This window comes from Neolamprologus multifasciatus, chromosome 11 (assembly GCF_963576455.1).
Source record: "Neolamprologus multifasciatus chromosome 11, fNeoMul1.2, whole genome shotgun sequence".
Taxonomy (NCBI): Eukaryota; Metazoa; Chordata; class Actinopteri; order Cichliformes; family Cichlidae; genus Neolamprologus; species Neolamprologus multifasciatus.
In genome coordinates, this window is record NC_140449.1 from 21588120 (window position 1) to 21615372 (window position 27253).

At 40.7% G+C, this 27253-nt stretch overlaps 2 protein-coding genes and 1 long non-coding RNA gene across 7 annotated transcripts in view; 1 reads left to right on the forward strand and 2 right to left on the reverse strand.

Annotated features, from left to right (window-relative positions):
- Nucleotides 1-27253, reverse strand: part of leng1 (leukocyte receptor cluster (LRC) member 1) — a 53617-nt gene that overhangs the window by 1711 nt on the left and 24653 nt on the right. The window contains exons 1-3 of one of the 4 annotated variants that reach the window (XM_085176605.1): nucleotides 4229-4747; nucleotides 3737-3909; nucleotides 1469-1657 (exon numbers count right to left, since the gene is read on the reverse strand). In XM_085176605.1, the coding sequence (XP_085032731.1) occupies nucleotides 1469-1657; nucleotides 3737-3868 (321 nt within the window). In that variant the 5' untranslated portion in view covers nucleotides 3869-3909; nucleotides 4229-4747. Of the gene's footprint in view, nucleotides 1-1468; nucleotides 1658-3736; nucleotides 3965-4127; nucleotides 4748-27253 lie in introns of those variants that run through there. The other 3 variants (XM_085176602.1, XM_085176601.1, XM_085176603.1) reach the window with 3 other exon arrangements.
- On the forward strand, nucleotides 5359-8785 carry LOC146508371 (uncharacterized). 2 transcript variants are annotated; one of them, XR_014876729.1, is made up of 4 exons: nucleotides 5359-6165; nucleotides 6263-6374; nucleotides 6688-6946; nucleotides 7058-8785. It is a non-coding gene; the product is annotated as an uncharacterized LOC146508371 (long non-coding RNA). The 2 variants fall into 2 exon arrangements; XR_014876728.1 differs by having other exon boundaries at nucleotides 6688-8785.
- LOC146508372 (transcription factor Adf-1-like) lies at nucleotides 26256-27142 on the reverse strand. The gene is made up of 2 exons (XM_085176609.1): nucleotides 27008-27142; nucleotides 26256-26866 (listed from the first exon to the last, which is right to left on the reverse strand). The coding sequence occupies exons 1-2, from the start codon at nucleotides 27135-27137 to the stop codon at nucleotides 26595-26597; spliced, it is 402 nt and encodes a 133-aa protein (XP_085032735.1). The 5' UTR covers nucleotides 27138-27142; the 3' UTR covers nucleotides 26256-26594.

Below are 27253 nucleotides of genomic sequence, written 5' to 3' on the forward strand. Positions count from 1 at the left end.
CATGTGTGCCGCATGCTGTGTGCTATTTGAGCAGGTCCCTCACATAAAACCAGCAGTGGGAAGATGTCAAAAGCAAACTATTTCTTGTTGAGTGATAAAGGAAAACAGTGGGAAAAAATGCGACCTGATACTCTCGACCGTATTCCAAGCTAAAGTCGAAAAGGTCTAGAAGAGCAGATGAATTGCTTTTTGATTTGTCTCGATCTTAGCTTCATATTGTTAAAACAGGAAGTTGTTGATGGGGTTGGAAAGTTTGAAAGGTATGAAACTGGTAAAAGTTTTTGTATTTTGTAGGTTTGGCCTGTGGGTGTGGGAAAAATAGTTTCTGGTGCTACATATAAAAAACAAACAAACAAACAAAAAAACAATAACAAGTTTCACTTACATGTATGAAATTCTGTAGCCTGACTTAAACCCGCAATATTTAGAAAAAAAGCCTCTTGGAGACATGCTCTAAACCCAACAGAAAGTCCACTGTTTTAAATGTAAAATGCTTTTTTTCAGGCAGTACACTTTATCAAACTCCTCTTAGAGAACTTTAATCTAAAGACCTTGGCAATGCCAAACTAAGAAGTATTTGAGTTTGTGTTGTCTGGTGCGTCCATGTCAGCTCAGCTGAGTTTTCAAACGACAACGCATTAGTGTGGACGTAGCCTAAGTGTAGCGTATCTCATTAGGCACTAAGGTGTTTCCCACCACACCACTTCAAAAATTCAACTTCCTGTTGAGTTCTGAATTTACTGAAGCAAAAAATTTAAATGAACTAAAACACAACAACTGTTATGGATATTTTCTGCCATTAAAACAGGACACACAATAAACTAATATACTTCAGCAAATCATTAAATAAATGTAAATGGTACTAAAGTGCCTCTGCTTTGCCATCAGCAGCATTTTGACATTTTCTGACCTGTGATTGGAAAGCCTTGATCACATCCACGGGCTTTAACTTGTATTTATATTGTCTGTCTGAATTAATCCCCCCCCCAACCGTCTCATGCTGCATCTATTTACGCTGCGTGCATACATACTGGCACTGGGCTGCAGAATAGATTCAGCAGGTATGACGACAACAAGACAAAATTTAAACTGATTGCATTGCTTTTTAAAGTCTGGTGATAACAAACCATTCAAATGACATCTGAGAAAACTACACCCACTAATGATGAGATAAGATAAGAATGATCTTTTCTGGCAACATTTCAAAAACATACATAGCATTTAGCATTTTTGTGACTGAGCTGAAAAGCAAGATTTTGCAGATCCACTCCTAACTACTAAAGGTTTTTAATGGAAAAAATGAAAATGTAAATGGTATTCAGCACTGGACCTGCAACCACAGACCATGCAGGACACTGAACCCAGATGTGGTACCAAACAAGCAAAAGCTTTGCTATCATTCAGCTGCTACGTCAGAGCAAAAGAAAAGCGTGAAAGAGAAGACTGACAGAAGCAGCAGCACGGACACCTTTTCTTCTTTCTTTTCCCTGAGATACTCCTCATTCCCCTTCTTCTCCGAGGACTCCTCCAGGGGGAAAAGATTGAGATGCTCCAGAGCTCCACTTCCTCCACCCTGTTCCTCATCACCATCATCTCTGCTTCCTCCTGTTGACTGAAGAGCAGCTCGGGCTTTCCTTCTCAGATACTCTGTACGTGCCTGTAAACAATGAACAACAATTAAAGGACATTCATGGGCACAGCAAAGCTTAGTTTTTTCTTATGAAGGTTAAATAAGCTCAAATCATAAATACTTAAGTTTTCTACTGGTGCCAATTTAGAGACGTACAGTACATTTACAGCAATCTGAATAGTAACACATAGGAAATGTTAGCATTGATTTCCAGGTGTTGTTTTTTTTTTTTAATATTAAAAAAAGACAGCATACAACAGTAAATGTGTTGTTTTTTACAATTGTAAAGGATAGGCGTGCACTAGTGAGAGATCTATTAGGGATGCAGTGATTGCAAAACTCTGGACCAATACTGATGTTTAAAATAACAACTTGTTTGTTTTTTAATTAGTATATTACATATTTTTACCATTAACTATCCACCCTTTTTTGGCAGGGGAAATAAAGAAAAGATCACTACACCGTTTGAACATTTAGTCAGCACAAAAGTTAGCTGACACATCAGAGAAACAATGCTAATCAGCAGTCAACAAGGACATTATCTGATGCTCATACACTCTACCTATTATAATGCATACGTGGTTGCTAATATTTAGTCTGCTTTCACTCTGTTGTTTCATAAAAACAGGGTGTTTCCCGTCTCAGTGTGGGCCTTTTAAGGGGTTCTGGACATCTGGGTTACTTAACGTATCAAAGGTCTATATGTTTTCCAATACATTTTGTCTATTTGATCAACAGAAATTTATTTTAAGCTTTAGTAAGTTAAATAAAATGGTTAAAAATATTTTTAGTGACAGTGGATGGCAAAAAACAAAACCCCTCACTGATGGGGTCAAAGCTTCTTTAAATACAGTAAAAACCCAAATAATCTCTGCAATGCAACACATAAGTGTAGCAGAGAACAATCTGTTCTCGCATGATAACATTTTATTCCGGCTCTCCACGGCCCACTACATTTTACCCCCTGTGATACTGAGCTACTTCAATGTCATCTCACGTTTCCTGTCCTTTACTTTAATGTACAGTACTGACATTAAATTTTTTGGGTAACTTTTCTGTAATACATTTGATTTCAAAAAGATTCTGCCTTTTTAATATATTTATTTTTTAGATTTGCATCCCATTATAAAAAGCTTTAATATTCTAGATATTTATTTATTGTGCAAAATGTAAATTAAAAAGAGAATGCATTAATTTGCATTTTGCAATTTTTATTCACAACTGAAAACATAACCAATGTTTTAAATGATTTTGTTGGCAGCAACAGATCTCAAAAACTTGGGACAGTGGTAACAAAAGGCTGGAAAAGTAAGCTTAACTAAAAGGAAACAGCTAGAGGAATAAGTTAACTGCCAACCGCTCAGTAACATGACTGGGTATGCAAAAACTGTGTCTACAAGTTGTGTACCAATTTCAGCATAAAGCTCCTAAATGTAAAGTTACAAAGACTTTGAATATCAATACTCGATGCCTGTGATTTTTGGCAACACAGGCAACAGTGCAGTAAAAATAGGCAGGATTCTGTCATGGAGTCACTGCATGGGTTCAGGAACACTTCCAGAAATTACTGTTACACTTCGAAGTAGCCATATGTGAACATGATACAAAAACGCTGCCTTCTCTGGGCCAAAGCCTATTCAAAATGGACTGAGGCACAGTAGACAACTGTTTCTCAAGGTACAAGGTGTGCATTAGTGCCTATGGAACTGGCAGCTTGCAAATCTGGAAAGGTACCATCAGTGCTTCAAGGTATATTTAGGTTTACTTAATTTAAAAATCCTCACTGTTTTTTGCAAAGGAGCTTGCAAAGGAGCTTTCTTTGCAAGCTCCTTTGACCTCACTGTTTTCAGCAACACTTTACACAGTATTCTAACTTTTTTGTAACTAGGGTTGGACTAAGAGCATCTCAGGTAGGCTCTACTGAAAAAGGACATTTACTGTACACTTTTATTATAAATGAGTACGTTTTTTTATGTTGTTCAAGTTAGTAACCTTGCTTCTGATCATATCTGGTTTGAATTTGAGGTATCCTGCTCAAACTACATGGGAAACAGAGCAAAAAGTAGGTACAGAAACAGCACGCCACGGTCATCCATCCGGAGTCACCTCTTGCTCCGCGCGCTCCACGCGACGCTTGGCCTCGCGCTCCTCCTCTGCTGCCTGAGCCTCGTCCCTCCGCACTCGAGCGACGTTGTCTTTGTTGCGGACATGCCAGCTCTTCTTCGGAAGGATGTTCATTGTTCCCTTGGCGACTGTTACTACTGTAGGTTAGCAGTCGGCTAGCAGCGGCAAAAGTGGAAGGAAAACGTGAATAAGTTCCCCCAAATAAAGCCGCTAGTTGTGGAAGGAAATGCGTCAATGCCCCAAAGCGGAAAAATAGAATAAAAATATATAAATATACAAAAGCAAACTTTATATTTGCAGCTTTGACCTCCCAAGAGGCAGAGCTAACGAGCTAATGTTAGCCGATGTTTGCTACTTTCCACATCTACTTTACCTTAAGGACTCTGCACCACGCATAGATATGCCATTTCCGTCAATTTAGCAATATTTTTAACATTTTACTCTCTAAAACAGGGCCCAGGCACTGTCACTAACTTGTTGAGTGAAGAATTTCTCTTGTTGGACAGGTAGCAGGACCTCACAGGAACAGGCAGACCTAAACAGGAAGTAAACAGTAGCTCCATGTTGAAGCAATAACACAATGGCGACAGCAGAGGGGGCTGTTGTATTTCTGATTTTATTTTATTATGTAAAGAAAATAATATCTGCTTTGAAGGACAGACAGAAAAGGCACTAATCTATTTACATAGTGGAAATGTTATACTCTAATAACGATAAAGTTTTAATTCTTCTTCTTTATGTATTCCTTTAAAAAAAATCCCAACTTTTAATACAGTTATCTTCGTGCAGACGTGTGTGGTAAAACCTAGCCTGCATTAAATTATAAACATAAAAACAAGTCTTATTATGTTGTTATGTCATATGTCGTGTTCAATCTTGTACTCCTGCATGATGTGTCGGTATTGACTATGTGCACGTTAGCATATGCTACTTCCGGTGCGGAAACTCCTGTGGGGAGCTTTGTTTCCGGTGTCCTATTCGCGCCCTGTTTATGGTCCAAATCAAGTTAAGCAAATGAATAAATTAAGCGGCGATTTACATTTCTATAGATGTCTCGGGCATTTACCCAATATATCTATAAATGATGTTCATCGACTTGTCGATATTTATCCCCGTGCCTCAGGGCAAAAGAGAAAAGGGATTCAAATGTTATATTTCTCAGCTGTCCGTCCTTTATCGCGGGTGTTATGTTCTAAAAATAACCAGCGATAGGTGAAATCAAGTAGCCAATTTTATTTTTTGACGGTGCAAAACGTTTCGTGGACATACAGCACTGCACTTCAGAGTCACACTGCTAGCAATGGATGCAGCGATTCTGTACTGTACAGGAGAGACGTCATGGAGGAGATCGTCTGCAGCGATCAGGACGCAGGACACAATGTGACGCAAAAAAAAAAAAAAAGCATGCAAACTTGCACTAAAAAATCCACGAAACAGCGAAGTGAAATGTCAACCGCGTTATAACGGGGACCGCTGTAATTTTGAAGATAAGTCACAACATACCCTTCGTAAATACTAATGTATAGAAACCGTTACCAGCAATCGTTCATTTTTTGTGTGGCTTTTTTCACGGTTTGTTAACATGCTGTGTGGGTGTGTAACGGGAAACATCTGGTTTGACTATTCTTCACCTGTAGTTTGAATGCTGAACATTTGCCTGTTTAAATCATAAGACCAGTCACTATACAGAGATGTGCTTCTGAATGTGGACGATGTGTCTTCTGCTGCAGTGATGCAGTTCTGCTTATGTTGAGTGATGTAAACAACTGATCAATTTAAACTCTTTAAACGTCAAAATTGATCATTAGATTTTTTTATGACACAACAGTGGTGAGTGTTCCCACCTTCTGCTCTTTGTAACTTAACGCGATCTTTCCGTTTTCGAGTTTTGGACATCAATTTTGGAGTATATCTTCGCAGTAGCGATTGACCGCAAAGTAAAGCTACCGGAAATGTACAACCCCGCATCCGGTCTCAAACCAGGAAGTTAGCATTTTCTCGTGCACAGTGCATAGTCAATAAAAAAAAAAGAGTTTGTTTTATCGGGTTTGCTTGTAATTGTTGCCTATATACATTTTAAGCTATTATTTATTATTTAGTTCAGTCAACAGATCAAGTTTTGTAGTGACTATGAAATATATTGTAATTATCTGTTTCCCGTTTATCCTAGACAGGGCAAAAAAACAGACTCCAAATTAAAAAAAAGATAAAAATGAAAGACTGGTGCATTGTGCAGTTCAGCACTGGTGGTACAGAAATAGTCCCTAGTTCATGGATAAATGGGGAGAAATTGTCATGGCCTCCATATCCTCCGCGAGACACATTCAGGATCCACGCCGCAGTAAAGAGGAGAGTTCATCCTGGTGCAACATGGCTCACCTATGCACCAGTCCGGCTTCTCATAAGCCATGGTGGGTATCATCTGGATTGGTGTTGTATAAATGTAACACTAACAAGTTTTTCGTGTCCTAATTTATGTCTGGCCATACATTGTGTTTGTACTTCCAGACACATTTCACGAAGCAGAACGCAGTCTCCAGAGATATCTACGTGAACACTGTGATATGTCTGACCTTCAGTCCGAAGCAGAAACACAGACCAGTCATAAAAGAAAGCACAAGTAAAACTTTTTTATTCACAAACATATCTTTGATTGTTAAGAATTTATAATCTTGTCTTTTATACATATCTGTGGTGCTTGCATACTGCAATATCACCACATAATATAGTCCAAAAAGTGGAAGTTTGTAAACTTTTTAAAAATGCAAAGCCGTGTACACTTGTGCACTTCAAAAATTCCTTGTATACTGTACCTTCTTGCACGTCTCTGTTTCCTGTGTGTGTTGTTAGAAATCAAACTGTAACTTTAGGAAAAAATATGCCAAAAGCACATTTGTAATTACTTATGACCGTTTTTAACTTCTTTTCTTTAGACCAAATCCCCTGTACACGTATACTGACTCAGAGGATGAGCAGCCCACAAAAAAAAACGGTTTCCCCAGGCCCCTCGAGTGAAAATACCAGGTAATAAAATACTGTCTAGTGTCTATGTACATATCTGTGTGTGCAGGCATCATAATGCCCCGCCCAGCTTCCGGCACCTTTCACCACTCCGGCACAACACACAAAACGACACAGCTTTGCGATCTCCCCAGCATGCAGAGTATGATGTCGAGGCCTTCCCTATAGATGGTATGCTTTTAAAATTGTTTTAAAGCTGAATCACAATGTCATTGTACTCTTATCTTCAAAACACCAATTTATACTCCTGAATGTTGTCTTGTTGTGATTTTCTTTCTGTAGATTCCAGAGACTCTGTGAGGCCACTATTACAAGGCAAGTTCGAAAATCTTGGAATTTCAGATTTTACATGGTATAAATGGTAAATGGCCTATATTTGTACAGCGCTTTAACTAGTCCCTAAGGACCCCAAAGCGCTTTACACATTCAGTCATCCACCCATTCACACACAATTCACACACTGGTGATGGCAAGCTACATATACAAATATCAAATATATGTAACAGGCAAAAACTAGCAAACACTTTTAGCAGTTAGAACAACTTATACTTGAATGCAGAATGTTACACCATCATTTATGGATATATTAGTTTTTCGCCTCTCACTGCCATTAATCTTTCTAGAATTGTTCTTTGAAACAGATACGACCTCAGAAAAGATGTTAACTATGCTGTCAGACCTGACCAGAGCAGTTAACGAACTCCATGAGGAGGTCAGAGCCATCCGCCATCCCTGCTGCAATGAATCGGTAGATGCTGGGGTACTGCCTCTGGATTTGCCCTTGCACAACATTGAGGAGCTAAACAATGCAGAGGCAGCTCTTCAATCACAAGAGGCAAATAAGGCAATGGTAAGTACAGGGTGGGCCATTTATATGGATACACCGTAATAAAATGGGAATGGTTGGTGATATTAAAGTCCTGTTTGTGGCACATTAGTATATGTGAGGGGGCAAACTCCTCAAGATGGGTGGTGACCATGGTGGTCATTTAGAAGTCGGCCATCTTGGATACAACTTTTGTTTTTTCAATAGGAAGAGGGACATGTGACACATCAAACTTATTGGTAATGTCACAAGAAAAACAATGGTGTGCTTAACGAGTGTCCTCTCCCGTTAATGCGGCAGGTAAATAATCAACTAACAGTGCATATTATGTTAGCGCAATCTGCCTTATTACAAAACCTGCCATTACTGTGCGCTGCATTTAGGTGACCATGATGAGAGAGACAGAGTCTGGCTGGCGCTCGCTGGCAGTTGTCGCTGCAGTCTACCGGTAGCGTCTCCTTTCAGGCCAGGATAGACGAATGTCACCGAGCAGTGACTAAGTTTGTGGTCAAAGGCTTGCACCCATTTGCCACAGCAGATGCCCCCGATTTTCGGTAAGTGAATGTGTTTAATTGTAGGCAGGGACATTACTGGATATTCTTGTGTAATTGCTACAGAATAATTTAGGTTATACTTTGTTATTGCTACAGAAGAATATTTATTTTATTGTTTTACATTTACAATTTTTTTTCTCTGGGGACCCTGTGACACCCCATTGAAGAGCCATAGGCTGTGGATCTCTTAAGATCTCACTGTTGGGTTTTTTAAGGCCATGTTACTCCTAAATTTCTATCTTGTTCGAAGAGAAGATATAAAACAAAGTTCTAAGCTAATCGACCTTAGTGTTCTCCTTTTTTTAAAAGAATTGATAAGAGAATCGATAAAGAATCTAATCGTTAAACAGAATCGAAAATGGAATCGGAATTGTGAAAATCTTATCAATACCCATCCCTAGCAGGGAGTGGTTTTTGTTTCATGGAAAATAGTATTGTTACATTACCATTCAGTTTGAGGGTTACAAAAGAGCATTTTATATTTAGTGTTCTCACTTTCGGACGGGATCATTGTAATAAACGAAGGACATTTTCCCTGATAATTATTTATATCCTCCTGTAACTTTTCTGTATAAAGAACTAAGTTCTCCAAAGTTTCAGGTGTAATACGTCACAATTAGAAGTGTTTGTGAACTACTTTCGGCTAAAAAAACGGTGTGCTCATGTAAAGAAACTGGGATTTAAAGGGTTAAAAACCCCGAAATATAATTGAAACTTGATATGAATATTTCAGGCAGAAGTAGTTTTAAAAGACTGACTCATTTAAAGTAGAAAAAAATAGACCAAAACGTCTTGGTCTCAGATTTGCTTAAAAACCTTTAAATTGATTAAAAATCCCAGTCTGCAATTAATACAATACAAAATACTACATAGAGTGCACTATACAGGTCATCCAATGTTCAAGATGGGCTTTACATCCGCCAACAACTGCTCACACTGTCAAGGCAATACACCAGACAATTACATCCACGCTCTTTGGTTCTGTCCACCAGTGCAGAAGTTTTGGCACGAGATATGTGAAGACTTATCAAAGTGTCTGAAATGTAAAATTCCAACCTCCCCTTTAGTATGCTTGTTGGGAAATTTGGATGATGTCACTACAGAAACTAATCCAGTCCACATGGTTTTTACTGCCCTATGCATCGCCAAGAAAACGGTCCTCATGAACTGGAAAAATAAAAATAATCTTAATTCTAGCCAATATAGAAACTATCTAATAGATCACATTAGTCTCGATATAGCCTCTGCCACCACATTAGATCAATCCCTCTGGGCTCCTTTGATCGGCTCCATCACCTAGCGGGGGTAGGGGGTCGTGGTTTGGTCCCGCCTTAGCTATTGTGGTTGATGTGGAGGTTGGGACGGGCTTAGGGCACCTGGAGGACCCCTAGAGACGTTATCCCTGGAGGGCTTAACCCGGGGGTTGTGTTCATAACCTGGTTAGTGGCTCTGGTCGCTCTTAGAGGTTGTTCTCCTCGTGGCTGCGTGCAGCGGGGCTGGAGGATGGTCTGTGCTGGCGGACATAGGTTACTGGCCTGGTGGCCTGGCTGCCCCTGAGTGGATCCGGCGCAGGCGTGGGGGTTTGGGGTTCGGGGGTGCTTCGCCTCCGTGCTGGGGCTCTGGCTGGGCCTTGGGGGCTTCGGTCCTCGTCGGTGTGTTGCCGAGGTTGTGGGCGGGTGGGTGCACGGGGGCTCAGCCCTGGCGCAGGGGGCCTCTTGTGCATCGGCCTAACTGGGGGGCTCTTCAACTGGCAGGGAGGTTGTTCCATCCTTGCAGGAGTCCACTCTGCAGGTGGGGGAGAGACATAGGAGAGGTGGAGAATAAACTTAACCTGGGTATCTGTTGTCTTGTGTAGTCTGGGAGATGATTGAATGTTGGGGTGGGTACAGTTTCCTCTGCGGTGGGGTAGGGTGGGCTGCCCCGGGTCCTGTGGGGCTTGGCGGTGCTGTTGCCGTAGGCCCCGGTCTGGATGGGCCTGGGCTCCCTTGCCTTGGTGGATACCAGAGGACGGGGGTGCCTACTGGGGTCAGCGGGGGAGCTGGCCCTAGGGAGCTCCGCCGTGTAGTGTTGCTGGCACTACGCAGCAACACTACACTTGAGCGGGAGGAGGGAGGTATGGGGTCTTAACACACCCCCGTTTTCTACTAGCCATCGGGGCGGGGGGGCTGGGAGGAGATGCTGGCTGTCCGATTGGCCTCCCTGCTGCTGCGGAGCCTGGGATGGTCTGCTTGCCTCCACCCCGGAGGGAAGGGTAACATCTCTTGGGTCTGGGTGCCGTTTCCCCATCTGGGGGCGAGGGTACCTGGACCCGGGGTATAGAGTATGTTTGGGGAGTGTGATTGTGTGTCCATTTAAGTTTATCCCTACGTTGGGTGAGTGCTGAGTGTTTGTATATGTGTGCATGAGGGTGGGAATGCATGTCTGTGTCTGTGTGTGCCTGTTTGTCTGTGTCTATATGTCAGGTCGGGTCTTAGACTCCACCTCCCTGGGAACTCCAAGGCCCTCCAAAGTGTGGAGGCCTATCTCCCCTCACCACACTCCCTCCCGGTGACTGATGCCCTCAGGGGTCGGTGCATTGGTGGTTCTTGGTGTCCGGGGCTGGGCGCTCAGGTATGTACCAGCTCACTCCCGGTGGCTACTTGGCGGGGCCTGGCGCCTGTTGCTCGGTCAGGCCTCTTCCGGGGCGCCCTCGGGCCTCCGGCCTCTGTGCCTGCGGCTCGGTTCACTCTGGCACAGCTGGCTGCCGGCGGAGCCCCCTCTAGCTTCTGCCTGGTGGCTACTGGGTAACCCCTCGTCTGGGGATCCTCAGCCCTTCCCATGAAGGTGGCACGGATGCCCCTCCGGTGGTCCTCCTTGGGCTCTTGCACTCTGGGGCCTCTGGATGTCTGGGGCCTGGATCTCCTCCATGCCTGCTTCATGCCCTGGGGGACAGGGCTATGGCTCTCTACATCCTCTTGCAGACCATTAGATGGGGAAACCATTTGAATACAAGCGCGCCGATCCACACAGGTGTGCACACGGGTGTTCACTGTTCGTAGACTTAAATCACACCTTTCTTGGCTGCTACTTCAAAGCACATTGTGCGCTGTCTGTCCTGCGTGCTGCACAACAACATTCAATATTTAGTATTTACTGCTGTTTACACTTAGCTAGATTAATGCGATGGTGTTGTGTTTAGTATGTTGCTTTGTTTGTTTTTTGCTTGTTTTCTATTCTTTTTCTCTCAACAGGTGATCCCGGAGATATTTTATAAACAAATTGATTGATACTGGTTTAACAGGTACACTCGAAACCAAAACAAAACAAAGGATTCGTTAATGCCTTGTCCTTTTCTTACTTTGATACACATTTGAAGGTCAGGTTAAATGTTCATATACTTTAACTTTTCCTGTAAACAAGTATTTCAACAGAAACTGATTGTACAGACTTAACTTGTGGGTATTTGTAGGGATGAACCGATTGTGAAACTGTGGGCCAACACAGATGTTTAAAGGCTGGGGACATCCACCTCACCCCTCCTCCTCCACGTCCACCACTATGTACAACCATTACTCCAGCTCTTGGGTCTCACACTTCCAGATTCCTTGGGAAAGATTTCCACTCCGACTGTCGCATGCAATCACAAGAGCAGAGCTCATCCAGAGGACAGGAGAAGTATGGTCAGAATTGTTGTGGAGGCCATGCAAGAAAAATGACCACATTTTGAGCCCATACACTAACCGCTCCGCCTATTTGCCTTTACGTTTCAAGTGGGTGGGGGGTCAGCTTCACTCTGCTTCTCACCCTCTCTCTTGCACTTTTTTCCCGCTTTACTCCGCCAGAAGGCCTTGTGCTTTGCGCTGGGCAGAGGGGGGAGGGGCGGTAGTTACACTGGCAGTAGCACAGGAACAGAGCGGGAGGGAGAGACTTAGAAAGAGAGCCAGGGACAACAACCTCACATTAGAAAGTTGTAGTAATCATCCACAACTAATTTCAGTTGCAAATGATAAAGGATTCAGAAAGTTTATTCATGCAGGCCCATATGACAGAGAATATGCATGTTCTTTTTGTTTTCATATTGTAATTTATATATAATTGTGTTGTGGTTTGCAGTGTTTTGTGTTGTTTCCTTTTAAATTTGTTTAAAAGGAAAAAATTGAAAATTTAAATAGTTAAAAGTTGAACTGTGACTAGTTGGTTTTTGTATTACATGATTTATTTATTACACTTTATGTGGAGTGAATAAATAAAAGTATATTTACGGTGGCCCCTAGAGACAAAGCACGTACAATCACGTAAAAACTCCAAAACACGTACAAAACACAACAGAAGTGCTCCAGGATGCCAGGGCGCACTGTTGAGGCTTTTTTTACCTAGTGGTTACACAAGCCAGCAAGTACCAACGACCGGATTTGGTGTGTGGTAGTAACAGGTTAAGGAACTTTTTATTTTTTTTAAATTATTTGAATATATATGAGTGCTTGTGTATAAATACACAAACCATACACATATGCTTTCCATTGTGTAATTTAAGTGATCTAGGTAGCTCTGTTTTGGAAGTTCAGTTAAAGCTTAAAAAAGTGTTTTGGAGTTTGTACGTGTTTTGTCTCTAGGGGCCAACACATATATTTATATATAAACATATATAAATAAAACAACTTCTTTTTTTTTACATTAGTAATTCCTTTTGTGCATAATTTTATATTATTGTTAATAATAAATTAATTAAAGCAACAAAACAACCCGAAGAGCCGGTTCGAAGCCAAAAGAGCCGGTTCTCTAAAAAGAGCCGGAAATCCCATCACTAGTACAAACCCTTAAGCACATAAAAACTCCAAAACACGTAAAAAAGTCCATAGCACGTACAAACTCCGAAGCACGTACAAACCCCAAAGCACGTAAAAACTCTAAAACATGTAAAAACTCTGAAGCTATTATTATTTCTCTTTGATATTTGGGCTGATTGGGACCTGATGAATGTGAAATAAAGAATTACCAGACTTTTTCTTTTTACCTGATTTTTGTTTCTAAGAAAAATGACAGCCGCATATGAGGATATTCATTTAAAATTTCGATAGAACAGTAGCAGTATAATGTCCTTGTAAGTGGATATCAGGCCCTTGCAGAGCAAAATTTAGCATTTTGGTTTAAATAACCCAAAAAGGGATGTCCACATATATGGACGCCAGGTCCTAGGAGTTTAAAGAACAAATTCGTTCAAACCAAATATTGAATATTTCAAGCTTGTTAGTATTATACAGATTCTACTTTCCTTTATGTATTATAAATCCATTGTTTGCACATTTTAATAAATAAATCATGTTAATAAATCTCTACACCTATTTCCCATTTCCGTAGCAAAATATAAAGAAGTGACATGTGGCTTTTGCACAATAAGAGGTCAAATTGGTGGTTTAAAAGATTAAATATAAATTTATCTGATATCTATACTTTTATTTCAGTTTTCTTTTGTTGTGGTATTACTACTTTTACTTCAGCAGTTGACTTGAATAGATCTACATGTAGAATAAGTGAAAAACCTCATATCTTATTCCCGCAGGCTTATGGAAAACAGACTTTTGCAAATATAGACATAAACTCTGTAAGTGCTCCAATTGTCCCAGAAAGATAAAACGCTATTAGACTAACCACAGAAATATTTACAGTGAGTCAGCCTCTGTAAAAGTGGCTATTAGTGGCAGAAAGAGAGAGAAATAAACTGCTTCGGGAGGATTCAATGCACATTATAGCTCAAAAGGAAAAAAGAAGGAGGAAGCAAGGATGTCACAAATTAAAGGATTATGAGACATGAGGAAGACCCACACAGGAACAGATATAATTACTTTCTGGGTGAGCAATATGCAGATGTGGCCATCTGGGTCATCTCAGTTGACAAAGGGGGTGTCAGCTCTGCATCATCGGCTGCTGCTCATAATAGCCAAAAATTTGCCGCTGCACAGAGATAAGCTTGAGACTCTGGGTAGGAATGAAAGCCTTATCTCCAAATTCTATAAAGAGCACCAATGTGCATCAACAATGGCAGCCACAGAGACAATACTTTCACTTTCAATATAAAAACAGGAGGCAGGACAGTTCAATTACAGAAGCCTGTGTCCTGACAAGAACTGGAGAACAACGTATTAACGTTAAAGTCAAGTTTTATTTGAAGGGAGTCATGGGTACATTCATATGAGCGGTTATTAGACCAAGTGTAATAACCTCAAATTTTAAGTAGAGTGTTTCTGCTGCTTTCGACAGAGGTTATTGCTTCAATTTTAGGCGTGGTTCTTTGGCTTTTTGGTGCATTAAAAGATTTTAAAGGCTCTCTTAATGAACCTCCAGCAACTCTGTTAGATTTAGAGTCCAGTGAGCTCATGTTGTTACGGGACATTCACTGCCCTCATAATGTTGGTGTGACCAGACCCTGGGATCCAGCCTGTCACCACAATCACCATGTCGCCGGACTTGAAGAACCCTCTTGCTTTCCCTGTGGTGTTGGAGAGATAAGGGCATGTGAGTAATATGGCTTATATTATATAAGAACTGCAAGCGGGCTGAACAGAGCACAGACTGACCAATTTCCATGCCAAAGTTGACCCTGTTGTCCACATCATCAGCCCACACAGGAGCGGGCAGACGGTGGAAGAGGGCAGGAAACACGCCTCGTAACAGCTGAGACTGACGGGTGACCTGAGGAAGAGAAAAAAAGATTAGGTACATTATAAAATAACTGCAAGTTGCTTGGTGGTTATTAATTTTTATAGTCTGTCAGTCTGTTGATCCCCCGATATATTTACCAGTAAAAACAGGAATGCAAACAGACAATGTGACAAAGAGGAGTGTATAAATATACAGTGAAGGCTAACTGGGAGACTGGGAACAAGAGAGGAAGAAAACAATCATACAGACAGGAAGTAAAACAGAAAACAACACAGCAAAGAAAAAAAACTATCAAAATCAAACACAAAATAATAAAATACACATATGGAGCCCGGAAGGCTCATGTTGGACATACTGTGGTCTTTTCTAAAGTTAGATATACATCGAAATAAGATTCCTGCAGCTAGTAAATATCTGTAACGATTACTGTTGAGAAATTAAATGCATTATAATTTGATGGTGGAAACCCGAGCCTCCAACATCGCACGTGTGGTTGAATAGGATTTGGAAATCTATCTGATTGAACAAATAACTTCAGAAAGACGTATTTATCAGGAGATGGAGACCTATTTTTACATTTAAAGAAGGAAGAGAGAGGACTATGAAAGTATGTCAGAATGAGGCAATTTTGTTTTAAATATGGTCATTATTCATTTATTTGTGTATCCTTTTATTTTTCTTTTCTTTTAACAAAGCCTGAACTCTCTCAGGCAGCTTTCTTGCAATATGGAATATGGAATATTTCTCCAGGCTTCTTGAAGATCATTCAAAGCTCTTCTTTGGATGTTGGCTGCCTTTTGTTCTGTTCTCTGTCAAGCTGATCCCACGCTGGTTTAATTAATGGTGAGGTCCGGGGTCTGGAGAGGCCGATCCACGACTGATGTCATGTGTGCTTTTACTACATTGGCAGTGTGTTCGGGATCATTGTCATGCCAAATATTGAAGCCGCTTCCAACCAGACTCTTTCCAGATGTTATTGAATGGTGGATCAATATGTGATGGTACTTTTCTCCATCTATAATTCCATCAGTTTTGATAATAACATAGACAGCATTTTCGATCACTGAAACCTGTGATTTTTTAAAAACTCCTGCCAGGGTGAAGATTTTCAAAAACTCCGTAGTTTACGTGTGGACAAGGAAAACGGATATTTAGTCATGCAACGCCAAAGGTGTGCGCCAGTTTTGACGTGACGCTGTGCGCCACGTTATTGTTTACATGAGATTACTTCTACAGTGGCGGAGACAAAATACCGTTGTTATTAATCTGACTATCTGTGTTTATACACACCTAGTTACTAGTGATGTGCGATACCACTGATTTCCTTTCCGATCTGATACCAAGTAATATTCAGGGTGGCATCGACGATACTGATCCGATACCGATACTTTGTACAAAAACGTATTTTATTTATTGTATCTCAAATTATAGCATCATAATGATTACAGGACATCAGATTTCTTGTTCTTATCACTTAATAATGCAGAGTTATCATATAGAAATAAAAAACTGAAGTTGTGCGCTATTTGAACACGTTGCCTGCCTGCAGCACTAAAGGACTCCGTGAGAGACGTCTGTCTCACCCTAGCAGCACCTGTCCCTCTCCTCCTCTTCAGTTTGCCTCAACATACGCTCGTCATATTCTGTGATATGATTTACTCTGAGGTGTTTGACAAGGTTAGTGATGTTGCCACAACCATGCCAACCCTCGGTTTGGAGTAAATTGGTTTGGCTGAGAATAAAGTTATTAGATTAGATTAAATTAAAATTCAATTCAATTCAATTCAATTCAATTTTATTTATATAGCGCCAAATCACAACAAATGTCGCCTCAAGGCGCTTCATAGATACAGGGAAAAGCCCAACAATCATATGACCCCCTATGAGCAAGCACTTTGGCGACAGTGGGAAGGAAAAACTCCCTTTTAACAGGAAGAAACCTCCGGCAGAACCAGGCTCAGGGAGGGGCGGCCATCTGCTGCGACCGGTTGGGGTGAGAGAAGGAAGACAGGATAAAGACATGCTGTGGAAGAGAGACAGAGATTAATAACAGATACGATTCAATACAGAGAGGTCTGTTAATACATAGTGAGTGAGAAAGGTGACTGGAAAGGAAAAACTCAATGCATCATGGGAATCCCCCGGCAGCCTACATCTATTGCAGCATAACTAAGGGAGGATTCAGGGTCACCTGGTCCAGCCCTAACTATATGCTTTAGCAAAAAGGAAAGTTTTAAGCCTAATCTTAAAAGTAGAGACAGTGTCTGTCTCCCTAACTTTACTAATCCCTCGGGAGGGTTCCGTCAGAGTTTACGTCAGCGCCCGGTTATATTTTAGATAGCAAGGAGCAGACGGCAGAGTTTCACTCCGCCGAGGGAGCTCGTGACGTACTACCCGGCTTCCTTTAGACCGCAAAGGCCGGGTCCTCAGGTGGAAGCAGCCTCTGAATTTGGACACCCCCGCTGTTTCCGGGCCGGCCAATAATAACGGTGACATTTAACGTATTTTATCCGATAAATAAACACTGTAAAATGTATTTATCACCGCCCCCCTCCCAACAGCCCTTTTGAATGTCTCCCTAATTCTGAGGTCTCAAGGTTGGCATGTATGGCCACAACACCTCACTTTTTTGCCACATGTATTGCAAACCACGTCTCAGCTGTTTGTTGAGGTAAAATACGTCCGCACAATTACGCTCAGTCATTGTTGTGAGTGCGCACGCCAAGGGGCTGCGAGTTATAATGCAGCCGTATTTCGCACATGACTATGAAAGGCGGAAGAGGAAGTAGTTCCTTTGAATGTAGACAATCCGAATATTATAGTTTCTTTCCACTGTGTTCCTGTTAATGATAAACTACCAATTTACCCTAAATTACTAAAATATCGATATTTTAATGTGAGAATCGATTCTAGAACATAAATGACTGGTATCGGAGGAATCGATATTTCAGGATCGATCCGCACATCACTACTAGTTACTGTCCATCCATTTAGAAAGACAGAGGCGTCATGGGAACTTCGGACGTGGCTTCCACATTCAACACAGCCGCTGTCACAACCCAAATCCCGATATTTGTTTTGAATACTTAATTTACTTTAAAAAAAAAAAATTTAATTCATGTTTTCTGTATGCATTTTGTTCATTCCTAAGTTGTGAGTCTACACCATGGCTATTCAACTAAAAAGTTAGTTGGGACAGATTTTCAAACCGAGGAATTTATCTGGCCCAGATATTTTTTTGCAGCCAGTAATCAGCAGATCGTGATCAATTTCAAACCCACAAGAGTGTATTGAAAAACAAGTAATGTTTTATTCTTTTTTCCCCTGTAAATCTGGTGACCGCTCACAAATGCACACCAAAAGATCCATTTTAAAAAAAGGGAGCTATAACCAAACGTTGGTTGTTTTTTTTTTGCACATTTCAAATAATAACAAATAAACATTTGATAACTCCCTTTCAAATTAAAATAAATATTTTGCTGACCACACTCAACACACTTTTCCTGCCATGGATGGAGCCCCATCCATCACAAGTATACAGACGCGCTTCATTTCCAGACCATTTTCCTCAAAAAAAGCTGAAATCTTCTCAAACATTATTTTGTCAGCTGTGTGTCCCTCTAACAGTAGTAAGCCGAGCAATTTGCCATCCAAAAAATGGACATATATACACAACTGCATTATCAGTTCTGTGTGGGAACCCATCTTCTGCTATAGACATTACATCAGTTTACTTCAGGTCATCCACCAGCATTTCAAACTTGTCTGAAGCCAGAACTCTACGAATATTTGAACCGTCTGACAAGGGCATATTTTTAATAGCAGATGTCACGCTTTAATTTTTTTCGTCACTTATGACCACACTTTCACTGAGAGTTATAAGCCTAATTATCAAAATGGTTTTTTAAAAACCTCATTTTAAAAAACATTTTCAAATTTGGTGGATAGAGACAAATTACTGTTCTCCTCCTCGAACACTCGCCTCTTCTCCTCCAGCTCTTTGAACTGCGCCTCCAGGTTCTTCTTCATCTGCTCATGGCGTCACTGAAGCTCAGCCTCTGAGTCCTTCAGTTTCTGCTTCTTCTCCTTGACCTTCATCATTCATTAAAAACCTAATTTTAGAAAAACATTACCATAGTGGTGACCAAAGCTAATTTTGTTTTCAAACTCCATTGCAGTTAATTTCACACCACAAATCTTTTGTAAACAATAAAAGAAATAAAAGTAAACTGCTATAAATAGCAGAAAGCAATACAATAAAATAGTCTACTAACTCCTTTACGCTACGTACACATGTACACAGGTTTTTTTTTTTGTTTGTTTGTTTTTGCTGTCTTTTTCTGTCGGTTTGGGCCTTTCGTCCACACGTAAAAATCCCCAAAACTGAGATTTTTTAACCTTTTTTTTTTTAAATCTGCTTTGTGCTTTTTCAGATTAAAAATAAAACCCATTTTCAAAGTGCTTTTTAAAAAAATCTAATTAAAAAAACATTTTCAAACTCTACATTAAAAACTTTTTTTTACTGTGTAAGAATATTCAAAATTGCTATCAACACACCAAATGGAGAACTAATGCAAAGCATGGCAGCAACAAATCCAAGTGACAGTAAACGGATTAAACAGTGAACATAAGCCTGTAAGTACTATTTAAGGTAAACTTTATACTAGTTGGAGACTATTCCTCTGACGCACATTTCTACACTCTTTTTTTTCTCCTTTGTTTACTCAGTTTTTTCCATTTTCATTGTTTTTACACCAACACATTAACCTATTAATTCACTTGTTAAACAATAACACATGAATAAAAGAAATTCCTATACAGACCTCAAAATGTATTTTTTAGGTGACTTACGAGAACTTACAGGGTAGTCCTTAGAGTAGAGGTCAGTCAGGAACAGGGAGTTGATGAGAGTCGATTTCCCAAGACCAGACTCACCTACCTCCCTACAACCATTAATGTGAACTCAAACCCTCTCTTGACACACTAGATTTTCGGTGTACTTGGTCTGGGAGGCTGGCAAAGCCCACGTAGCCCTCTAGGTTCTGCTGAGCGATGCTGGGAACCGCGGTTTCAGCCTCTGTAAAAGCTCGTCTCATGGCATGCAACGTTGTAGTGTGCTGGGCTATCCATGTACTCATTTCAGTTTCCAAAGCTGGGGGTCTGTCAGTAAGGACTGAAGGCAGATCTCTCTCAGATGTCTCTTATTTCTTCATTATTAAATTCACCGCCATTGTCACTGAATAGTCTGCGCGGTGGACCGTGAATGCTTATCCAGCAGTGGATAAAGTGCTTCACTATCTCCCTGAGTCTTTTTGTGGTGATGATACTTCCTGCACTGAATCTTGTGAAATGGTCAATGGCATGTAGATACCACAGTCCTGGATCAAGCTCATGCAGGTCCACTGCAACAGTTTCATTGTATGTTGAAGCCATGGGTAAACCCACTGCAGGCTTATGTTTTGGTTTACTGTATCGGATGCATGTTTCACAGTTTTTTATAATATTCTTCAGGATTGTAATGCTTTCATCATCACTATTGCCTGAGCAAGACAGAAGTTTTTGCAGTCTGTCAACTGATGCATGTCCAAATTGTTTGTGTAGTTTAAGAAGGACCGTCTTTTTATCCTTTGTTGTCAAGACTAGATTTTCGGTGTACTTGGTTTGGGAGGCTGGCAAAGCCCACGTAGCCCTCTAAGTTCTGCTGAGCGATGCTGGGAACCGCGGTTTGTGGTTGCTCAATCATCGTGAAGCAATTTTCTTACTGTGGTAGTTCTTGTAGTTGATGTTGTTGGTGACGTCCTTCAGATCCTGCATATGGGTCCTGATCAGCATGTTGCACAGCACAGTGAAGTCGAATTGTTCCACATTCTCGACTTCTGCCACACCCCATGGATATTGACGACCTCTGACCTTCTTGCTGTTCACTTCGATCACGACATTGCTGCCGACCACTGCCAGCGGCATTTTTTCCTTGATCTTCCGGACCAGCTTATTGTCGTCATCCTCATCTACATCAGGAAACTCGTAGATTTTAATTTTGTGTTGGCACTCTTCTGGGGTGAGTGTGTCAGCCTTTGCGATGAGAGGTATGACATTTTAATCCTGCAGGAGGGGCCAGGGCAGTCCTTAGAGTAGAGGTCAGTCAGGAAAAGGGAGTTGATGAGAGTCGATTTCCCGAGACCAGACTCACCTACAACCATTAATGTGAACTCAAACCCTCTTTTGACAGACTTCCAGTGCACTTGGTTGGGCTGTACGCCCCCCTCCCTCACCCCCATTACATCCCCCAAAACGGTAGAGCCTGCATGACTGTAAAGTATGATGTTAGATGTGTTTTGGTAATAAATAGTAATAAATAGCTTGATCACAGCTCTTTCCATGTTGCAGACTTTTTTTTACAAAATTCCACGACAACATGTGCCCCAGTGTGGTAGTAAAACCAGGGAAAATGAAACTTGCTCTTGTTTAATACTGTTATAAAATATAATCCAAGTGCCTATTTGCTAAGTATATATTAAAGTAATATTAAAGTGTAATATTAAATTAATTTTGTCTTTTTTTATTTTAAAGCATTTTGAAAATGAGTTTAATTTGTAATTTGAAAAAGGTTTTTGAAATTAGGTTTTTAAAAACATTTTGAAATTTTGTTTTTTTTACTGTGGAAAATGTTTACGTGGATACGTGAAAAACTGCTAATGTAGGGGGATTTGAAGCTTGATAGAACCAAAACACAAAAGCCAAAACATAATGCAGCTAATAAAAACATGGTTAAAAATCTCAGTTTTTTTATCATCCAAAACACAGTTTACATGTGGACAAAAGGTCCAAACCGACAGAAAAAGACAGCAAAAAACAAAACAAAAACGTGTACGTGTGTACGTAGTGTAAAAGAGTTAGTAGGCTATTTTATTGTATTGCTTCCTGTAATTTATTGCAGTTTACTTTTATTTCTTTAATTTTTTACAAAGGGTTTGTGGTGTGAAGTAAACTGTAATGGAGTTTGAAAACAAAGTACAGGATAGTGAGCAATACACAATAGTGAGCAGTTACAGCATGATCCTGTTCACCGGATGGGACTATGGTTGCCTGGGAGACAGAGCTACCAAACTGAAGCAAAAAACATCCTTTACCAGCTGCAGGTCAGAAGGGATCTATCCTACTTAACAGGATGAAGTGCTGGAAAAGAGAAATGTGACCCACACGTGGCAGCTTTGCTCCACTGTTTCGTTTGCACGATGTGACCCCTCATTTCTCTTCTCTCCCTTGGCCAGGTGGATCTGGAGGAGAGTCGAAAGACACACGAGGCTGATCTGTCAACATCAAAAAAAAGTGATTTTATACTCTCTGTGTGTTTTAAAGACTGTTCTATGGGCTCAAAATGTGGTCATAAATATTTTGTACTTGTAAAAAAGATTTGTATGTGTAAAAAAGATTTGTGTGTGTAAAAAAGATTTGTATGTGTAAAAAAGATTTGTGTGTGTAGAAAAGATTTGTGTGTGTAGAAAAGATTTGTATGTGTAAAAAAGATTTGTGTGTGTAAAAAGGATTTGTGTGTGCGTAAAAAAGATTTGTATGTGTAAAAAAGATTTGTGTGTGTAAAAAGGATTTGTGTGTGCGTAAAAAAGATTTGTATGTGTAAAAAAGATTTGTGTGTGGGTAAAAAAGATTTGTGTGTGTAAAAAAGATTTGTGTGTGCGTAAAAAAAATTGTATGTGTAAAAAGAATTTGTGTGTGCGTAAAAAAGATTTGTATGTGTAAAAAAGATTTGTGTGTGGGTAAAAAAGATTTGTGTGTGTAAAAAAGATTTGTGTGTGCGTAAAAAAGATTTGTGTGTGCGTAAAAAAGATTTGTATGTGTAAAAAAGATTTGTGTGTGCGTAAAAAAGATTTGTCTGTGGACTTAGCCAAAAAAACCCTGCAAGTTACAAGTATGAATTTTGACCCTATTGTTCTTCCTTTCATCTGATTGGTCAATGTCATGTCTATCACAAATGTAACAATCCAATCAGAGAACAGATGGGTTTGGCTGTCGGAGGGGCGCTTTTTTGAACTGCAGCTCTGCTCTCCTTCTGTAGGTTTGTTGGCTCACACCATCTGTGGCAATGGCTTTCACCAGCTGCAGGACTGGGTTTTCACTGTCCTTCAGAACAGCATTTTGAAATGTTGAGCTGTCACAGAAGGCACAACATAAGCACTGAAAAAATGCATCAGATGCACAGGTATTGAGCACAGAGATTGTTGATTCCCCTAATCTAATAGGCTGATGAAGGTTTCCATTTTTTAATAATCCCACCTTCACTCTTTTGGCCCCAAAAATTTCATCTGCATGGAGCCATTCGGTACATGAAGAGAGGTAGGAAGTCCTCTTCCTTTTTTTGGGTGGAACAGCTAGGCTCCTCCAGTTCTCAACTGCATCTTCATCAGCCTGGAGAATGTTTGTGGCAGCATCAGATACCACAAACAGGTGGGCATCCATTTTTATTTTGTCTTCTGCACTGTGAGTCGTCATGGATCCAGAATTGGCATCTGTGACTTTCAGTGATCCCACTGTTGCCTCATCTTTGACCTTTTCTTTTGCAGAACAAATCCGCATATTTCCCTCGATGAAGGAAAGCGATCGACTCGAACAGGCAAGTTTTCATGTTTGAAAAGGCCATGTTTTATGTTTTTGAACTCAGCTTCAACAGTGGCTGAACTTGCTGTGATGCTGGTTCTTTGGAAGAGAGGGACCATTTTTCCTGTCCAGAGTGGCAAGTAACTTGCCAGTCTTATTATATGAGGAATAATCTCAGGGAGAAAGTGAATGTTATCTCTATCCCCGTTTGCTGCAGCAGGTGACCTGCTCTCCTCACATGTTTCTGTTACCCAGTGTCGTAGGTCAGTCTGGATCTCATCAACTGAATCGACTCTCTCACTTTCCTCTGTCTGTTCATCTGGAATGATGATGGAGTCTTGAGCAATTTGGGCTTTCAGGTATTTCTTGCACCTTTCTGAAGGAAGAGGGGCTCCAGAACTGTCACCACCTTCTGCCTCACTGAGGGCCACAACAGTGATAGCATGTAGGAGCTGTTTTGCATGGTCCAAGCATTGAGACTGAAGAAGTTTTGCTAATGACCTGACAAAGAAATCTTTAACACAATGTGTTTTCTTCTTCAGGCAGTCCCATTGGCATATCATCTTGATGCAGTGCGGAATATTCAACCCTGATAAAACAAGGGGGGAGTTTGGTAGACTGGGTTCCAAGAAGGACATAAAAGCATTCATTAAGGTAGGACTTTAGATAAGGATGAGGAGTGAAAGCCTTGACCAGAGCTCCCAGAAATGCCAGAGAAAAGTCACTCACAGCTTCCTTTGGCACAGGTGCACCTGCACGAATCCATTCTGTCAACCAGTTTACCATGGCATTAACATCATGTTTCTCTGACAGCATTTGCACCACTGGGACACTGGGGCAATTGTTTTCTTTCAGAATACCTTGATAAAGGAAGATATGGCCAGATTTGCCATTTGGTCTCAGCAGTTTTTTCACAACTTGCATCAAAACACACAGTTGGGGGAGATTTTTTTTGACAATGTCTTGTAAACATGCATCTGTGTTTGACTCCAGTAGTGACAGAAAAACCTGTCCAGTCCAATATCTCGGATGCTACCACTGTAAGGAACACTATATTTTAACAATTGCAGAGATGCAATGGGGTCCTTATCTCCTAATTCCAAGTCTTTTCTCTCTTGTTTGGCTTTTCGCAGAGTGAACAAATTTGGAAGGTGGCTTGGCTCAGGATCTCCAGCATCCATCACATCTGCTGCCTTCGCTGACCTCCATATAGCCGGTTCCATTTTGCCCTCACACAGCTCTTTAGCGATCTGTTCACACAGATTTCCAGACATGAACCGCTTGGAGTGGCCAGTCTGCAGGGAGAGATCTGTATTTCTCATGAAACACTGGAGCACCATTGGACTATTAATTGCTGGCTGTCTGTCACATGACATTTCTAACTGGCCATGACACTCCTTTTAGTTTTGGGTCTCCTTTGCGATGGGACCCGCTTTTATTTTGAAGGGAGAACCATGTTTCTTCCGGCAATAATCTAATTGACATCTTCCCGTCTGTCTGTCTGCCTTGTGTGCCGCTGTTCCTATAGCAACAGCCTCTCCGGCAGCTGTGGTCCGGGTAGCGATCATTGGCGGCAGGAAAGCTATACAGTTTGTAGAGTGTAGAAAACACTGAACTAAATGAAACAGGTTTGTGTTTGTGAGACGGGAAAGGTGATCTCAGGCAGGCGTTGCGTTCCTGAATAATTGATGGAGAAACGGTGTGCTGCACCTGGCACATGTGTTTACAATCGATGCCAGAAACCGTTGAGACAGAACTGGAGGTTGAACCTCTTCCGCTGCAGCCTCTGAACATGTTCGGCTGGCAGTACCTGCTTTTAGTTACGATTATTAACATTTCGACTTACGAATACCTTCTGTTTTTTGTTTTTTTTTAAGAGTAAGTAATAAAATCATAATTTAATAAATTGCCCTATGATGATGATGTTGATTATTATTATTAGGTAGATGTTTTGGGACAAATATTGAACAGAAAGAATGCTTTCAAAAACTGCATTAATGTTTTTATTGCTAACAAAGCAAAACACATTTCAGTTAGCTAAAGGACACATTTTGAATAAATAAATATCATGATTGGTTTTAAATGCAGACTGTATGTGACTGAATTTCATCACCAGGCCTCAAATGCATAATTAAATGAAACTAGATTCAATTTGATAGAGCACGAAGAAATGATCAGCATGTCAGAGAAGCTGACTTGTCTTGTGTCTTCTTTTTAAGTAAAGACTGTTACAGACTACTTTGATCTAATACTGTTAAATCTTTCTTATGGTTGGTTAGTTCTACATAAAAAAAACGTGTTTCAGTTTGTCGCTGATAATTTATTGGCACACAGTTTAGTCTGTTGAAATGAGTCAGTGGCAGTACAAATTTATTAAATTGACTTAATCTCAAGTTCCAAAGCTATCCATTTATTTTTCTCTCGGGAGGGTTTGTTTCCAGTTTTCCTCTAAATGACATCAGAAGTCATATTGAGACGGTATGTGGGCTGATCCTGACCTTCAGGTCTTATTTTAGTCATACAATCTACAATCAGAAGCCACCTTACATTGTTACACTCTCGTTAAGAGTTTAGCTTTTCAGACAATAAATACCTCGGTTCTTTATATTGTAAAGCAAACCTGTAAAATACTTTGGAGCTCTTGAGTAGATGTAGAAATTATTAAAATGATTAATCTCAATCGCTAGTCAAGTAGATATCAAGTTTGATTTTTAATTGCTCATGTACTCGTTGTTAAAGATCAGCAGCACCCAGAAGAAAAAAAACTGATGACGTTGAAGGAATAAAACTACAAAATGAAGTCGTCACGTCTCCATGTTACACTCTTATGTCAAATCAAAACAATGCATTTTAATTTTCATACGCATTTATTCACAGATGAAAAATATGCACTCTCCTCCACAGGAATGTGTAACATGAGAACAATGTAACAGTGCTTCTCAGTGAACTTGCATAATTTTGATGATTTTATTGCAATGAACCTACTCCTCACTTTCCTCATCTCCCTCTCCATCAACAGAGTCAACTCCAACCTCTTCATAATGTTGAAAGCTTTACGGTGCAATAAAAAAAAAAAATCAGCGAAAAGTTGAGGCAGTGACGGATGAACAGCGGGACTACTGTATACTGTTTATTAATAAACAAAATATATTCCTGTATGACAACATGCATAAATTAACTGCCTACATTAATTCATTGTAAACATACCTTCTGACTGACACTCCCCTGCTGCCTCTTCGGGCTGTCCCTGGTCCTCGGGGGAGAAGTTCTCCACGGTCCGCACCATATTGCCGCTTGTCTCCCGCGGGGTGAGGAAGGGGTCCAGAAACCCCATGACCGCGAAGAACTTCCATCTTCTCCCCGATCCTGCTGCAGACCCACTCCTCTTCTCCTTCTCTGTCTTCTTCTCCTTATTATAAGTGTCCCTGAGGCTCTTCCACTTTCTCCTGCAGATGTCCTCTGAATAAACGCATTATCTTGTTAGCGGAAAGGTATTTGTACATCAGTGGGAAAATAGCGGGACAGTAGGCGGGCTTGCTAGCTTTTGCGTGGCTTCATCGGGTCAGTCTGAAAATTAAAAAGAAGGAGAAATGAACTTACCAGGTTGCCCGATCTCCTCACTTATGTGCCTCCAAGCTAGGTCCTTTTTATTCCTGTCTCGGTAGAAGTAGTAGCTAGCAGCATATAGCTCCGGGTGATTAGCCACGGCACTGATGAGCTTTCCCTCCATACTGAATGAAGAATCAAGGGCTTTGGCTGGATCTGCCCCTTTGACCTAGGTCAGAGCCACGTCACTAGGCTCCTGATTGGTTGTCGCGGCGCGATTTGACGCTGAAGTTCAGATTT